Consider the following 16,408-nt stretch of genomic DNA (forward strand, 5'->3'; position numbering starts at 1 on the left):
TCTGTGTTAACTATACTGAACCTCATTCCCAGCGGTCGATCTGGATCACTTGCTCCTAATAACTGAGGGTTTGGTCCAACACCCAAATCCTTGGCAAAATGGGATGCCACTGAATAAAGTACAAAACACCATTCCAGAGAGCTGGCATTGAAGTAGACACTGGTCGCGCTTTATTTACAAAATCCAGAGATTTGTACACAGCAATCTACAGAATGGCATAGGGCTGGTGTCAGGAGATTAGAGGACACACTGAGCAGGTATTGAAGATGCCAGCAAGGAGTCATCTCAGCTCCAGGGGGAACCTGCTTGCTTTTGATTCAGGAAACCACTGGACTTCTCCAGGGAGGGTGGGGGGGAGGAGGGGGAAAGAAAAGCAGCAGCAATAGGCAGCCCAGGCTGATGTTACAATTTTTGTTATTGCTGAGGCATGGGAACACAAGTGATTTGTGAAGGAAGAAAGAGGAGACCAGCAGGGTTCAGGCATGCCACTATAGGCCATCTTGCCTGATTCTTTACTTCCAGCGCCCGCCAACTTTGCCCTTGGCTCCTGCCTTCTTGCTGCTACAATACAAAAGGAAGGAAAAGCATGTCAGCATAATGGAAGCGGTGGGGCTCTTGAGCATTGTGCTTTCAGGTCAGCAGTGAGCTGCTTTTACCTCTCACACATTGGCACAGAGTGCATCGTGGGGAAAATAGGCTGATATTGTGGAATCAGATTCCATCTCAGGCCCTTAGTGAAAGGCCAGAGTGTGCAAGCCTAAAAGAGGTGGACATTTCCAGATTCCTGCATTATCAGACTGGAAATCCCAGTGAACTCAGCACTAACAGTGACAGACCTATCCAGTCACAGATTTTACATTCCCAGGATTCAAGACTGTTTTTATCTGGAATGTAGATTATAGATCTGTTTCCACAGAAAATTTCCTCATTATCGAAGAGCTCTAGTCAAGTATCTCAGATGATCTAGTCATCTGGTAGTGGAGACAAAAGAGCTTGAACAATAATTTAAATAGAACTAAGGCCTAATAAGAAAATTGCTTTGCTATAGCAAAGGTAGTGTGACTTCTTCCTTACATCGTGAGAGGTACTATGACTTCTTCCTTACATCATGAGAGCAAGTCTTTAGAATGGTGCAAGTAACCTTTAAAGGCCTCTTCTCATACATGCATCCCGGTCTTGCTAAGGGAGGATGCATGGGAGCAGTCCAGCTACATTCCCCACACAAAGCACTCTGACAAACTCTCTAGTATCTTCTGGCACACCAAATGGCAATCCTGCATGCACGACACTTACCTTCTGACTGAAAAACAGGCATGCCTGGATTCAGAGAGGCTCCAGGCAAGAAGTTAGTCAGGTTAGATTTTGCACCAGCTCCCACAGGCAGTGTCCAGGCTTTTGGAGCACCACACCACCAGACCCTCCCATCTCATGCAGATGATGATGAGGCTACTTCTTGAACCAAAGCACATGTGAACTGGGCTCTCTGACACTGCAGAGCATGAGTTTGGGAGGCAACACATTGTGGTGGGGCCTTGCCATCAACAAGGAAGCCCCCTTCAAACCAGTGGTTCCTCTAGAGAGAGAAAAGAATGAGAAGACAATATTTTGGGAGATTTTTGTGGTGCTACCAGGTGGATTGGTTCAAGAACACTAGCTGTATTTATGGAAGGACATAACACAGTGACACAGACACACACATAATGGATACTTTACCTTTTGACCAAGTTAGACTTGATCTATTCCAAAAATTGACCCTTTACATGAGAGACAGAACAGTTCCTGCCTTAAATTCATTCCACTGTCCCTTTTGCCAGCATTCCCACTGGTTCAAAACTTGTTATAGGAACTATACAGCTCCTCAGACTAAGGTGGAATCCTTTTCTTTCCACAAAAGCTTGTCATGTTTGATGTTATGCGTAACCTTTAGAGTGTGCTTAGGGAGATTTAATGAAATCTAAAGTGAAAGGATCAGTTGATCTTTTTATAACATATTAACAGATATTGCATTGGAATGTGACAGTCTGTTTTGGGGAGAAATACAACTGTGCAAAAGCCTTAAGAGCTCTGGAGTTCCCAGTCCAACCTTTCCAAACAATATACTATTGCACTAACCAGAGTATCATGTCTTTTGAGGAAGCAAATGTGCAATCATAGTACAACCTGCTGTGGGTTGTGCCCCTAGAAAGGGCAGCAACACTCAGATAAACCATGGCATCCTTCTACAGCTGCACATTCTGTTGAGGTTTTTGAGCCGACAGCTCTGTAAAGAAAATACTATGGGAAGGTCAAGCCTTGTGTTTGGCACCTACACACAACTGATTCCTCAGTATTGTATTCCCATTCCCACTGGGGAGGTGGGAAGGCAGTGTTTGGTCACTTGTATGATCTAAAGACGACCACTCCATTCTGAGCATGCTGAGAAGATACAGAAACACAGTGAAGATCAAATCCTAACATTGGAGAACTTCCCCTCTTTCACTTCGCCACAGCTCCTCTCTCCGTCACTTTTCTGCATGCACTAGCCCTCAGGCATTGTCTAGCCCTGGTTCTCTCAACAAGCTCACTGTAAACACATAGAATAAAGACATAAGCATCAAAAATCTATTTAAATATAAGTCATGTGTGGAAGGAAGGTGGGAGAGAGAGGACAAATGAAAAGAACTCACAACAGTAATCCCATGATGTTAGTCTTGTTACACACCATTCCTTATAATTTTAGCAACCACTTGTTTAGCCTTCATAAACAAGGGTTGTATTCCGTTGTGTATTCAAAGCACCTCAGTTAGGTGTTTGAAAACTCCAGCAACAAGCAGATGGAAATTTTACTGACACTGTGTGAAAAAACACAACTTTTTTTAATATTAGCTACTAGAGTCACTTCAGTTTCCCCATCATTTTCTCAACACAGGGCTGGATAAGAGTTACCCTTTCATCTCCAGCCTCCTTCCATTGCAACAAGAAAATGTTGGCGTTGAGGCTGAAGTGACAACTTCAAACACTGAGATCATATTCCCCAACCAAAACCTAGGAAGGGGATATGGGTACTTACTGCTTTTGAGCCTGATCAATCCGGTTCCTGAGGGTGACAATCTGCAAACAATATACATGACCAGGGTTTTTAAAGGTATCCGCTGAACAACCTGAAGTTCCCCTTCACAGGAAGGGGAGTTTACCTGTTCGAGTGCTGGAAGCAGGTGCCTATGATAGGGATTAACACTTCCTTTGAAATAAAAGCTCACCATCGCTTGAGGAAGAGAACTGTTGCTACTTGATAGGAAATCTGCAAGCCAATTTCACATTTCAAGAGAAAGAACTATATAAATCTTTATTAAAAGAGTTCCTGTACAAATTAAGCTATTGTGAACTGGCATGTCAAACTGCAGGTGAGTGAACTGGAGTGAGTATCACCCTCTAGCCAGCAGGAAAGCTTTCTGGACAGCCTCATCCCCCTGCATGTTAGCCTTATCTTCTGACTCTTCTTCTACTACTGGCACATTATGAATTTCATAGGCTTAAAGACCTTCCATGGGCTCAATGGGGACCTTGAGAATGGAAGATGGGTCACATATTCTGTCAAAGCACCTTTTGTTGGCTGGTAGAGCAGGAGGTGAAGAGAATGCAGCAGCTACCACCTTCCCATAAAAGAGGAAGATTTTTAACAGGGCTGAAGAAGAAAACAGACAGGAGCAACTGCAGCAATCACATAAGAAAAGATTGAAGTGGAGGCTCCAAATACTTTCCAAAATTTTGCTGCTGATTGTAAGCCATCAGAGATTTTGTCCTACAAGATGGAACATACCTTTGTGTAGCCATGGGTAAACTACAGACTTCAACCTGATGCGTGGGAAAGCAAACATCTAGCTCTCATGGCACAAGCACCACATGGCCTAGCTTAGCATCTCAGTCTTAGCTTGTAACCCAGAATTCAATAGTGAAATCCTGGGACTCTTCCCTCTTAGGTAATGGGAATGCCCAAATGTACCAGAGTGTGAGAGAACGACCTCTTTTTCCTCTTCTAGTTTTTGTTTGTAACCCAGTCATCATTCTGCCTGGTTTTCCTTGGGTGGAAAATGCATGTGCCAAGACTTATGCTTTGTTTCTATTTTTGGTGTAATTCAAAGTTCTTCATTGGCTCTGCAGGTCCAAGAACTGATGACCCAACATTTGACTACTTAAAGTGGCACTTGACATTCTCCACATGTGAAATAAGAAAAAGAAAACAATAAAAAAAATCATACATTCAGGGTGGCCCAACAACTGGTATTTCCTGGTTCATGTCTTTCCATGGCAAACAGAAACAAAATACAAGACTGAAACATCAGAGGGAACAGAACAACACAAAGAAGGAAAGATCAGCAGATCAGCTGCTTGTGTACTTACTTGTAGAAGTTTTTAAATCTGCAATACTGGTTTAAAACATTTATTGCAACCAAGTATTTTTCCTAAATGTAGATGAGAACTAGCTCTGTCTTCAGTTTTACTCAAGGACTTAAGACTTACCTTCGCTGGTAACTTGTAGCAGTGACTATGATATTCACTCTCCAAAAAAGCACCAAAGAGCAACAGACACTAGAGCTAAATAACAGCTCCACTCCTGTGTGTCCCAGTTCCTTCATTTGTCTCTCGCTTGCATTCTTACTCGCATCCTCCTCATAACCTTTGCTATTTGCCACTTACCTTTCTCCTCATTTTGTTGGGTTTTTTTGACTGTCATCTTCCCCTTTTTTTCGCTTGTCTTCTTTTCATCTCTCAGCTGTGCCTTCTACTTTGCACATTGTTGTACTTCCATTGCTTTTCTTCATCAGCTATCCATCACTCTCTCTATGTAGAGGCCTCATTATCATTGTATATTCTTTCGCTTCCCATGGCTTTAATTACTGTTATTCCACACCTAGTTGACCTATCCTTAGTTGGCCCTCTCCCATGCTTTGGATCTGAATAAGCACGTGGCCACACAAGCTGGAGAATCTTTCCAAAACCCATTCCATTCTTTCCTATGAATTCCAAGATACTACATATGAATCCTTCTGCATCTGCATGTGTCTCTGGTACATCTGGGTGATCTCCCACATAGTATCAGAAGCTGCATAGAGAATTATCTTCAGAGATGGTCTGCATGGATTGCAGGCTCAGTTCTTTAGCTGCATTACTGTTGGACCCCCCAACCCCATTCCTAAATTACCACTTCATCTCTTTAGAAGAATGGAAGGTGAGAGAAAAAGGAAGTGAAGGGAGACACACAAAATTCAGTTTTCTCTTTTCTCTCTGCACTTGGAGCCAAGAGCCAACTTGCTGTCTGGCCCAAGGTCTCTGACTATGCGGCAGACTCATGCATTTGGTAGCCGTTGCTGCTGCTGTTACACAGGCAAACTCATTGTACTTACTACTTGGATAGCTCCTGCAGCCTGCAACGTAGTGTTAAAATCTAAGAGAGATTGAGATAGTTACATTGATGTTGCTTGTTCTCTGTCAGTGTGTGTCTGTGTAATTAGGGATTAAAAAGAGAGCAAGACAGAAAGATCTCCAATAGGATTTCTCAGCCACTGAAACTTGATATAGGTGAGTACAGACCTGTGACCATTTGTAAAAGAAACATCAACTGTCTGTTACCATATGACGCTTCAGTCAGGTGCTCCTGTCTGGAGACAGGTTTCAGCAACTCCAAAGAGTTCAGTCCCCGGGGAATCTGGGACAAGAATAGAACTTGCTATTCTTTTGTTTCACACACTTCAGGTGTGACGTCGAAGAATCGCAGAATCATGGACAGGATTAAAAATATTATTTTGCAATGGAGATGAGTGAATTGAGAATCTGTATGATTTTTCAGGCTAGAGTTACCTGTATATCAACAAGAATGAACAAGTGTGGATGTGAGTGCTCCATTTTCTGTGGGGCTCTGAAATCCTTCACACTGGTCTATTCAATTTCAGCCTAAAATGTGAAATCTGGTCAGCAGAAGTTGGCGTATGAGGGAAACTGCAGATCCAGGTGTCTGGCTTCCTGGCTAAATGTTACAAAGGGGCATTGGAAAAGCAAATGATGGTGCTGCATAGCTTTTTTTGCTTTTTTTTGCTTTTTTTTTTAAGAGGAATATCATTGATTATGTTTTGGACCTAGTACCATGACCAAAAGGGCTTCTCAACTCACCTCATATTTTTTTCTTTTAATCTGCTCTGTGAAGTCATACTTCTCATTCTCCAGCTGGTATAACCAGTCCCACAGTTCCTTAGCCTTGTCCCTGAGTGTTTATGGGGAAAGAGAGACAGGAGAAAGACATCAAATCATGTATTTCCTTTGGTTTTCAGATTACTGGTGATGAGGCTTTTTATAGTTTATGTAATGCAGCTCATACATCTTCCTGCAAAACCCTTACTCATTTGAAATCTACTCAACTATTTTCACTGTCTCACCTTCTTACCTGAGAACTTTTTAGCCTTGCATGCTTGCATATGTCAGGCAGTAACATATTTTCTACAGGTTTAATTTTTCTCCTAACTCTTAATGAGAGACAAGAGTCCAGGGGAATTAGACGAGAAGGAAGGAGGACTCTGAAGGCCGTGCAGATAAGCAGAATAGCTGCCATTGTGCATCTCATCTTTCTTAGGACTGAGGTGAGCCAACCTCATTTTTCAATTGTATGTAAATGCCTACATGTGGAGTCCAGACTATAATTTAAAGACTGCTCTGTAACAGAGCACTCAGTTCCAAGCAGAAATCCAGCAGAAATCTGTGCTCATATTTTAGCAATTCTAACTCACCTCTAGGAATGCTATTATAATATAAATGCCAAAACAGTTTTAGTCTGAAGTTGATCTTACAGCTGCATTTAAAGTTTGTAGCTAGTCTGATAGGTGACTCATCCCTGCTCATGGAGAAGGCTTATGGGTCTACACCAGGAGCATAGCTAGGTGGCTACCAAACCATTTCAGCAATACTGCATGTCCTCTTTTCTCCAAATAAACGTAGAGCAAAATTTAACATTGTCCTTTGATGAAATTTGAGGAAGGCTCTGTCCCCTCCCTAATTCTTTCACTAGAGAAGGCCCCAGAACGATAAGAACAAGTTTCAGTGAGTTACATTCAAATTTGGAATCGCTGCCCTGTACCTGTGGTAAGCGAGGATAAGCGTATTACCTCAGCTTGTCTTCATTAAGGTGGTCAATGTTCAAGGGCTTGCGCCTCTCTGCCAGGACCTTCTTCTTCATCTCTCTAGCTGTCTGCTTTTTCCCTCTCTTCTGGTCAGCCTATTTTCAGAACATCAATTAATGCCAGGCAGCATAAATTTGGGGTGAATGACATGAGTTCAGGGACAGAGCAACCAAGACAATTTGCTAAGGAACCAGAAGGAGGAAAGTCAAGCTTTGTTCTCATCTTGTAATGAAGACTGTTGCCAGTCAACTCCACGGTTTAATGCTTCCATATTTTTTCCACTGATCCATGTTTTTTACCTTAGCCAGATAGCTGCTATATGTGGCACCCATGGAGGACAGAGCCTTCTTCTTTTTGAGATCATCCTCAGCTTTTCTCTTGGCATCTTCTTCCTCTCTCCGTGCCTTTTCTTCCTATGGAGTATGACACACAGAAGCAAGTTACTCTAGGGGAGACTGACAACTTTTGCAGCAGCTAGTGTCATGGCAGAAAATGTGACAGGATAAGTACGATGAGAACTGACAGCTCTCCGTGTCTTGCCCTTGCTTTAAGAGGGTAGCCGTTTCTTATCTGGACTGTCTGAGGCAGGCAGAGATGTCTGGAGAACTCCTCTCATTAGATGCTGAGATGAAGAGAGAGAGATGCAAAGACACTTACTGCAAGCCTTGCTTGGCGTTCCTTCTCCTTCTCAGCCCGGATTCGCTGTTGCTCTGCTCTTTCAGCTCTGCGCTTCTCCTGCAAAAAGCAATGGCAGAGTTACAGAGTCATCAGTGTGACCTTATCTACCTGTAGTATCCCATGCCACCATCACCACCAAGAGGTTTGGTTTGCAGACAGTGATCTATCTATTCCCTTGTCAGGGCATGAAGAACAGGGCTCACAGGCAATCAAAATGCCTCCTGTGAATTTCCAGGTGTAAAATGCCAGAGGCGGAGAGAGAGGACTGACATGGAAAGAACCCACTTGGAGGTAACAGGAACAGTCGTTTCTGTTTGTGGCAACACATCTTGCTGCCAAACTCTGACTGAGGACTAATGGATTCAACTTCTCACCTACACCAAATCTCTTAACCTAGCCCAGAGAAATGGCTCTACAAAGACTCACAATTCTCTCCTTCAGGGCAACGAGCTCTTCCTCTTCCTTCCTCCTGGCTTCAAAGTGGCTGTCAATCAAGGCCTGCAGTTCAATCAAGTCTTTGTTCTGCCTCTTCTTTTGGATGTCCTGGAAGAACAAGCAAATACATTAAGCAAGCCCATACTTCTCTATATACATGCCCTGGAGACTCCCAACACTCTGCCTACATGCACAGAAACGAAAGCACTATGTGTCCACAGATATGCACAGAAATCAACATAAGCTTCTCCATCTAGTTTAAATGCAAGGTCAGCAACATTCAAACACTTGTCTAGGTGACAGCCAGGAGCCAAGAAGTAAACAGAATACACATCTCATTTCCTTGCATCACATTTTATCCCTGACTTTTCTTAGCTGCCATGTCTTTGCATGTACACAAGTTTTACTCAGGGGTTGAGATATAAATGTACCCTAGAAAATGTTCTTGTATTTTTGGGCAGAAGATGTTTATACGGACTTTAGAGCACAGGCAACTTCACTAAGCATGTGCTTTTTAAACACCAGGGCTGCTTTATTTTTCTGTCCACTTCCTAGGAAAGTATATGGATCCCTGTTTATTGTTAATAATGTGTTGTCATTTTAGGTAGTGTTTCTCAGTGACATATCAGTGTAGGCTAACTTTTTTAAAAGCTACCTTTCCTGCTTGTCACTATCTAGCTAGGCTGCATTTTTAAGCCTGACTGTCTAAGAAGGAAGGCTCATGCAATCACACTGCCTATATGTTTGTCTGTCCTCCCTCTCCCAGTAACTTTCAAACTAATTACAGCAACATTTTTGAGAGGAATAAAGATTCTGCTGATACCACTTTTTCATGAAAGTCAGAGTGCAGCTAGAGCAGAGAGATCTTAATCAGTGCTTCTCACTGAGGAAAAAACTCAGCCTCTTCTCCATGCTCAGAGATAGCAGTTAGTTGACAAACCAACAAATGTAGGTGCTTTTGCCTGCCAGATGTGGGGTATCAGAGGAGGAGAAAAAGATACTATTGCATAAATAGGAGGGAGGTATGAGGCGTAAAATACTGCGTGGAAGAGAGCGAGAGAAAACCGCGTACAACTCCACAGAAAACCAAGCTTTGTTACTTTTGTTCCCCGTGGAACAACTCAACTTTTCAAAATGCTAGTCTGTTGTGCAGCCAGTTCCTGGCTTCTGGAGGACACAAGCTCTTCACAGGCATAATATCCAGCCTCTGGCACTGGAGAAGCCCTTTTCTGAGCCATTCCAATCATCCCTAATCATATTTCATTACTCTTGGGCCAGAGGAACATCCTAGAACTACAGAAACGCAGTACAACTGGGGAAGTATATAGAAGTAACAGAAAACAATATAAGCCAGCTTGCCCTGGATAACTGAGGAATATTCAATAGAGAGAATGAGAGCAGGAAAATGAGCAGTTTGCAGAGAGAGAGATCTGAGGGCTCCTAACACGCTTACTTTCATCTTTCTTCATATATTGGCTTCAAAGATTCAAGACAAAAAAAAAAGTGCATGAATAAAGATTTCAGCTTAGTCACATTAATAAAGAATACATCCAGAGAGTTTCAGGGAGCAGAGTTCAGGGAGCCTGTGACTGAAAACAGGCAGCAAAGCATCCATCCTTTTTCTTTGACTTTATCCACAGCAATATCTGTACAGGAGGAATTCTGTAGGTTTGTAGGTGCATGTGGCTGAGGTACAGACAGACAAACACAGATAGGCTCAGAAATACTTACATCAAAATCTACTTTCTCACCCTCCGGTATTTTAGGAGCAGTTAGTCTGCAGAGAGTCAAAAAAAATCATCTTAAAGGATTTTTTTAAAGATCATGTCCTGGACCGACCTACAGGGAACTGCACTAGACACCACTGTTCTTCATGGAAGGTCAGGGGCAAGCAGTTGCTGCTAAAAAGGTTTTTTATTCCCAAAGTCTATGGTCGTTCCCTCACACATGGAAATGCATGGATCAACAGAGTCAGAAGGTGCACAGGAAACCTTAGTTAAGCTCAAGCAGCCCAATCCAACATTTGCCATCCTTCCTACTGCCAGCAACTCTGGCTGGACAGGTTGTTTTCCTGCCATGGACTCTCACTAAAGATTTACTGTCAAGTCGCTCATCTGCACATAAAGTTGTGGGACTGCTGTGTCCTGGAGAATTCATGACTCCACCAACTCTAGCTGTAAGAAAGACAAAGGACTGATGAAGAACTGGTCTTAAACCCTGGTTGGTAACTACTGCTAAGGTAGTCTCCAGCAGGAAGCATGCAGGAACAGCTGGATCTAGCATGAAGGAAGGAGAAGAGAGGGTTACCCAGAGGCTTCTAGTGGCCATTTTCCTAACAGACAACATACAGATTTCTCCTAGATCAGAACAACTATCCTGGGGGTTTTGAAAGCTACCCACCCCTCATACTTACTTTATCCTGGGCTTCTCCTCTGTATTTGGAAACATGGAACGAAACAGGAAGAAAAAAAGGGAAAAAGAGGGAGAGCAGTTAGAACAGAGATCATACAAGTTCCTACAGTTAAAAAAAAAAAAAAAAAAAAAAAAAAAAAAAAAAAAAAAAGCCTGAAGGGCAATTCAGTCTTGGGGGAAACATCCAAGAGGAACTGGTTAAATCTTGAACATTTCCAAAAGAAGCACACACATTCACACATCCCTTTTGCTAGGAGTGAATCTGTTTTTAATACTTGAAACAGAATTTGACAGAAAAGAATCAAGAGATTGTATAGAAGTCCCAAACGTAGCATCTGGAAGGCAAGTTTCATTCACATTATAAATTATTTTTCTCAAACCTTCAAGAGCAAAGCTCTGAGAAGGACAGCTGAGCTTGGGGGAAAAAATTGTCTCTTTCAGTCAGCACTTCTTTTACTGAAGTCACTGGAGTTAATCTGAATTCAGACTGGTGTCAACAATAACTAGGATTAGACAATTTTGTTCATATGCCTCATAGAGGGGCCAGGAAGGAAATATTTGATTTGTTTTCTCCTGGCTGTTTTACTCCCACACACAGCTCTAGATAGCTTAGGGCATGCATCCCTGAGACAGCTGGTTGTTGTGGTGTGATGCTTCCTCCCCTGCACAGCAATGTGCCCCCAAACCCAGCTTAGAGAAGCCCATCCTCTCTAAGCAAGCTCCCTCTCCCACTGAGGTACCTGCAAAATTCCCATGAGCACGAATGGGAACGATCCCTGTGTCTCCAGGAGAGGAATGGTGCCCAGATAGGAAGGCTAAACCATCACAGAGACTGTTAACTCTGGGTGCTCTGGCAGCCAGAAGTGTCCTCTTGCAACTAGTGACCTTTCAGTGGCTTTCAGGAGATGTTTTGTCTTATGAGTTACTTACTTAACATTTGTGCTTGTGATCAATTCTTTTCTCTGCTATGCTTTTTAAACTTTAGTTATTAACTCCAGTGTAATCCCAGTAAGTTCAGCACTGCTTTCCTCACAAATATAAGTGAATTAAAGCTATGTGTTTATTCTGGCCTAGTCTCACAGGCACCAAGGTTGACTTTCATAACCACACGCTACGTTTGAACTTTCAGGGATGCTGCTGGATTCTGCTGCACAAAACTCTCTCCATGCTCACTTGGTGCAAGGCATTGAGGTAAAAAGCTCACAGCCTATTGAATGTAGGAATTCAGTTTTCCTCAGGGGTGGGTCCAAGAATCCTGCTATTCATATCATGATATATAAAGTCTTTTTTTTATTATTTTTTCTTTCAGAACTCATTTGCATCTAGCTATTTTGGGACTGGTGGAGGAAATTGGGAATAGCAAGTGAAACGGAATGGAATGAAATAAAATGAGATGCTGTAAAATAAAAATAGCAAAAAAATGATTCTGGAAAATATTCAGATGAGGCATTAGTTGCAAGAACATTGCATAATCAGAAATGGAGGAAAGGACTCTAAATGGATGATTGGAAAAATTAAGAAGAGGTGTGACAAATACATAAAAAGTCAGGAATCAACTATTCTGAGATGTGAGAAATGCATTAAAGAGGTCAGGAATCAGGTATTCCATTATCTCACACCTTCCCATATCAATTTCAATATGAAAATCTTTAAGGTAAAGATTTTTCTCATTTACTACAAGAACACTGCCTACCAGAACATACCTCAGTTGAGGCCTCTGGATGCTTGGGCAATACTAATAAAATAAATACCATGTAATTAGAAAAGTGTTTTTTGAACACTTTTATAAAGGAAACCACAAATCACTCCTCGAGAAAAAACAGCATTAGCTAAAAGATGCACTCTTGTATTTCTCTGGTTTTTTTTTTAATATTTTGCTTTACAAATAGCCAGTGAGCTTCTTAACACATTTGTTAAACTACTTTTTGTCTGGAGGGAAGAAAAATAATCAGATTAACCAGTCTATGAGGGATGTTATTCACACAGGATTCTCTTTCCTCATGACATACCCAGATAATTATCAGAAATATTCCTGTTTAACTTAAAGTCAGTTAGTAAGACGTGTAACTTCAGAGAAAGAGACTTGTTACTTCAGAGGGAGAGAGAAAAAATAGACAGGAAACGAGCGATTTTGTTTGTTGAAACCAATTGCCAGGGTTGACAGCTGTTTGTCAATGACTGGGTGAATCTGATTTCAGTCACCATCAAATCAGCACTTTAAAAATAAATAAACCAACAAACAATTGTCAAAAAATATTTGTCAAAGGTTAGTTGCTCCTGAAATAAGAAATTGTAGTTAGGATATTTTCAGTTACCTCTAGAAAACCAGAAAAGTGGAAAAAAGAAACATGAGCCTTTATTAAGAAATAAACAGGAATAAACTTGCGCTTTGCAGTGCATGACCCAGCATGGTCCACACTGCATGCACTGCAAAAGCAGCCCAGGGCTATGATTTATTTTTACGTTGCCCCTTCTTTCAAGGCACTGAGTCAAGGAACTGGGCCAAAATCTGTTGACATGCAAGAATTGTAATAGCAAATTCCTGTTCCTATGGTGGATTTTGACTGATACTCTGCTCATTCTGCCCATGAAGCATGGGTCTGTGGCAAAATCCCCACATACAACCCTGCCAAAAGAAGGCAAGAACCATTGGAAATCCAAGTTCACTGGCATGGTTATTAGAGATACAGTCTCTGAGTTTCTGATTTTCAAAAGGATTAGCTGAAGAATACACCCTACCATTAATACAACCTCACTTTCTCCTGTTTCATCTGTGAGATACTCAGACAGTGCTCCCCCTTTTTGGGGAGTCCTTCTAAACTGCTTTTCCTTGATTCAGAAATTCCTAAGCAACCTTCTTGCTTCCACTTCTCAGGAAGCACTATCTCTGTCTCTCAGTGTGGCCTTGAAAATCAATATGCTATTGAAAGGAAAGAAAGAAGGAAAAAAAAAGGAGAGGGGAGGGAATCCCATTCTGAAGTGAAAATTGATGTAAGGGGCCCAGAAAAGTCCTCAGAGGATTCTCCTAAAATAAGAAGAAGCCTGAAAAGTGAGCAAGCAAATTAAATCAGAGGTGAGGGGGAAACACACACACACAAAAAACCAAAAACAAGACAACATAGGAAAAGCCAAGTAGTTGCGAATGGTGATGAGCTCTGTCATCAGAAACAGCTGTCCAGGTGTTCCTGGAGTCTCGGACATCAGAACGCAACTGAGCTACCTCAAAGGCCTTTAAAGTCAGAAACACTCTTTCTATAATTAAACTGGTTTTGAAATAGGCTCAGGGAGGGCTAAGTTACCTGCCCACACACAAGAGCAAAACTGACCTTAAAACACTTCTAGATGCATTTTTTTCACGTGAATTTTGTCTCCACCCACATGCTCAAGGGCCCATTTAATCAAGTATCAAGAACATACTTTAAACCCATGGCTTGCCTCATCAATTTGAATGAATTTATTCACGTGCTCTATATTAAGCACAATTTTAAGTGGAAGTCTAAATATTTGTAGATTCAGGTCTGGAAACCCTGACCTTATAGGTTGGGTGAGGCAGGCATGTCTGTGCAGGGCTCTGTGCAGATACTTTCCTGGGGTTTTTTTTGGATTGGCAAGGTTTGCTGAGAGACATGATACAACAGATTCTAGCTAAAAGACAAATCCAGCACAAGCTTCTAGAGCTTGGTTGTCACCATCCTCTATCATCCAGAGGGAACATATGCCTCTTGATACAACCATGAACCCCAAGAGAGACTGAATATGCACAGTGAATGATTCTTTGTGGCGGAGATTTTTTGGCCCAGTTCCTGAGTTTCCAATCAAGTGAGGAACAAAAACAAATACGAAAAAAAAAGTGAGATGTTAGAAAGATGACTTTGTTGCCTTAAAACAACACCGAGCTACCATCATAGTATTCGCCTTCTTCATCAGCTGTAAGTTGAAGGATAAAAGCAAAAGGAAAGAAGCACATTAGTCAATCCACAAGCAGCACTGTCCTAAGAAGAACTGTCCCAGCTCCCTCCCCACTATGCTGGGAATCTCTGACTCTGGAGAACGACCGAGAACAGAACACAGAGAAGACGATGTCTGACTCCTTATGGGAGCAGAGAGAAAATACGAAGGAGGACATTTGCCGCTTGCTAATTTCTAGTCAGGAATGAATGGACTTAAAAGTCTTATGCTGATACAAAGAAAATGCCAGATCATGAACCAGTGCAAACTGGAGTCATTCCATAAAGCCACATTACAGGTCTACGGGCTTGTACTAGGTAAAGGTGTGCCCTAAAATGTACATTCCCACATTTCCCAGGAAAGTTATACCAAGATATAAAACAAACCAAATGATCATTTTTGTCTCTGAGAGACGCTTTCGTTTTCCACTTGGTATTGAAGCACTGGTCATTAAAGTCATCCTATAAGAAGCTAAATAATAGGTCTTGCAATAACCTGAAAAAGCTTTTTTCATCCTCCTAAAGACTTTCCTGAATATCTTTTATGAAAGCTGCAGCCTTGTTCACAAGGAACTAAGAGCAAAGCAACAGATGCAGTCAGACTCCTGTTCAAGCCCACCAATGACTGGACTTCTTGTATCTGAGCAGCAGTGTGGAAACTCAACATCTCCCCACAGAAACTGTGCTTTCACAGACTGAAGGGCAAAAAGTGCGGCAGAGCAACAGCAAAAGGGCCTAAGGGACAGTCCATACCTTCTCTGCATGCAATCTCTTCTTCTTTAGGAGCCTCGTCTATAGAGCACAGCATGCATACTTGCAAAAATATTGCCCAGCAGCAAAAGGCACAGAGGATGTTAAAGCATTCAAAGGGGATTTGGGATGGGGAGAGGCACACAAAAACAATCCAATGATACAAAAGATAACACCAGTTTATGAGAGGTCTTGTTCGCCTCAGTCACTCTTCTGCCTTCAGGCACTGGTCTTGCTCTAGCTTTGCTCTGACATAAGCAAAAGCAACACACAGCCCTTGGAAGGCAGCCCGCTTTCCCTGTTCATAAAGCATCTGGATGAAACAAGAAGACAAGGCAAGCGTCCTGTTGTTATGACTTCACCGCCTCATTCATTGGCTTCACCAAGTCTGCCTCCAGGAAATTTAGACCTTATTTCTGGCTAAAATATGCAAAAAGACTCATTTAAAGTTGGGCACCTAAAGCAGTGTTTGACCTCACTGTTTGAGACTTTGCCCCCAGAGCAAAACACCAGGGAAAACCTCAAAAAGCACAAGTGCCCTTTGACTGTATCTTTAAGATTTCTTGCCCTTGAAATTTATGTTTTTCATTCTGTATGGAAATCCAAGATGAAGACGTGAACAAAAAGAGTAACATCATATCATTTTTTTGATATATTGAAACTGTTCTTTCTGTTTGCAAAATGTATATGAGTGAATTAAATTTAAAAATTTTTTTTTGAGTGCACTTCTATAATTATCTGTAGAATAATAAAAGTGTCCTGGTACACCTAGTATCTGTTGTGAGTTTCCAAAGTGCATGTGCTTACTGGTTTAATTGAGATTCATGACATGCTGCTGGGGCTGGATAGGACAGAGGACTTTCTTTGCCTTTCCAATACATTGCAGATTGTGTGTTCCAACTTGCTTCACATAAAAATTGCTGCATCTGTGCACATTTCTACCAATAAATTCAATTTCCTTCGTTTCTTTTTCGGGTGACTATTCAATTGGTGGGCTTGTGTACCCTTCTTTTGATGGCACTGATCTTTTTGTTTGCA

At 41.8% G+C, this 16,408-nt stretch overlaps 1 protein-coding gene across 1 annotated transcript; it reads right to left on the reverse strand.

Moving 5' to 3' along the window:
• Positions 1-197: 197 nt before the first annotated feature.
• On the reverse strand, positions 198-10,709 carry TNNT3 (troponin T3, fast skeletal type). Its single transcript, XM_062576332.1, has 9 exons — positions 10,675-10,709; positions 9,993-10,038; positions 8,253-8,369; positions 7,806-7,883; positions 7,448-7,561; positions 7,134-7,243; positions 6,148-6,238; positions 3,050-3,090; positions 198-561 (listed from the first exon to the last, which is right to left on the reverse strand). Exons 1-9 carry the CDS (start codon positions 10,707-10,709, stop codon positions 513-515), a joined length of 681 nt encoding a protein of 226 aa, XP_062432316.1. The 3' UTR covers positions 198-512.
• Between the last annotated feature and the right edge of the window lie 5,699 nt (positions 10,710-16,408).

Source organism: Rhea pennata, chromosome 5 (assembly GCF_028389875.1).
Source record: "Rhea pennata isolate bPtePen1 chromosome 5, bPtePen1.pri, whole genome shotgun sequence".
Classification (NCBI taxonomy): Eukaryota; Metazoa; Chordata; class Aves; order Rheiformes; family Rheidae; genus Rhea; species Rhea pennata.

What these genes read in the sequence shown, in the direction of transcription:
- TNNT3 (XM_062576332.1), bottom strand. Translation starts at nt 10,709, where the DNA reads ATGTTTCCAAATACAGAGGAGAAGCCCAGGATAAA. An exon ending in AACGCCAAGCAAGGCTTGCA is followed by an intron (nt 7,562 to 7,805) that starts GTAAGTGTCTTT and finishes CATACTCCATAG; the next exon opens with GAAGAAAAGGCACGGAGAGA. An exon ending in CTTAATGAAGACAAGCTGAG is followed by an intron (nt 6,239 to 7,133) that starts GTAATACGCTTA and finishes ATAAACACTCAG; the next exon opens with GGACAAGGCTAAGGAACTGT.